The sequence below is a fragment of the Eurypyga helias genome, unplaced genomic scaffold (genome assembly GCF_000690775.1).
Source record: "Eurypyga helias isolate BGI_N326 unplaced genomic scaffold, ASM69077v1 scaffold35703, whole genome shotgun sequence".
Taxonomy (NCBI): Eukaryota; Metazoa; Chordata; class Aves; order Eurypygiformes; family Eurypygidae; genus Eurypyga; species Eurypyga helias.
In genome coordinates this window covers 4,978-5,956 of record NW_010241191.1, presented here as the reverse complement: position 1 = coordinate 5,956, position 979 = coordinate 4,978, and the positions used below count along the sequence as shown (strand labels likewise).

The window sequence follows — 979 nt, the reverse complement described above, 5'->3', positions numbered from 1 at the left end:
CTGGCAAGTGTCCCCAGCAGCTGGCGAGGAACAGCCCCCAGCCCCAACCACCACGGGATGCCTACCCGGCTCCATCGCCCTCTGTGTGGGTGGGCAGCGGGGAGCATCCTCATGGAGCAGGACTCCTGACACCACCTTCCCCCTGCTCTCAGCCCCTTGGGTGCCACCCGCCGTCCCCAGCACCCAGCAACATCCCCGCACCCACCCCGCTGCCTCCTGCACTCGGAGCGGTGGGCGGTCAGGAGGGCTGGGGAGGGCAGAGCGCATTGGGAACGACCAGAGACGCCTTCTACCTTTGCCTTTCAACACTGAAGCTTATATTAGACTATGATATACGACCCAGGGGGCAGGGCCATCCTGCCCGGAGCACAGACAGCAGAGAGAGCACAGCTCCGTGGCCAGCCGGGGGGGTCCTGCTCCGGCCACGAGCAGGAGGTTAGTTCAGGGGCACAGAGCAGGTGAGCAGGGGACTGCTGTCTAGGGCTGGTTCTTCGCCTCGGGGTCTTTGTCGTAGATGTAGCTTCCCACAGCTCCGGTGTTGACGCCTGCACAGGGGGGAGATGCAGGAGGGTGAGGAGCCGGGTGGGAAGGTGGCGTGGAGATGGCCCCCTCACACCCCCAGGCACTCACCCTTTGGCCCGAAGAGGATCCCGTAGCAGGGCTTGTGGCAGTATGGCTGTCCATCGTGCTGTGTGGGGCAGGGAGAGAAGGATGTCACCCGGGAGGGCCAGGGAAAGGCCAGCCCCCTGGATACATCCCACCGTCTGAGCATCTCTCCTGCTGCAGACACCTGCACCCCAGCACCCCTGGGCTGTGGGAGCTACCAGCCACACCAGCAGCCCCCATGGGCACCTCCAGGACCTCCATGGGCACCCCCAGGACACCCACAGGCACCCCCAGGACCCCCATGGGCCCAGGACATCTGTACCTCAGCGTGGCCCCCCGGGGTCAGGGTCTTGCTGCAGCGCTCGCAGCGTAG

General features: G+C 65.9%; 1 protein-coding gene across 1 annotated transcript in view; it reads right to left on the bottom strand.

Moving 5' to 3' along the window:
• Window positions 1-477: 477 nt before the first annotated feature.
• CRIP2 (cysteine-rich protein 2) overlaps window positions 478-979 on the bottom strand; it is a gene marked incomplete at its 5' end in the record, with an annotated part of 3,511 nt that continues 3,009 nt past the window's right edge. The window contains 3 exons of the mRNA XM_010148687.1: window positions 478-545; window positions 631-688; window positions 929-978. Coding sequence (XP_010146989.1) covers window positions 478-545; window positions 631-688; window positions 929-978 — 176 coding nt within the window. The remainder of the gene's footprint in view (window positions 546-630; window positions 689-928; window position 979) is intronic.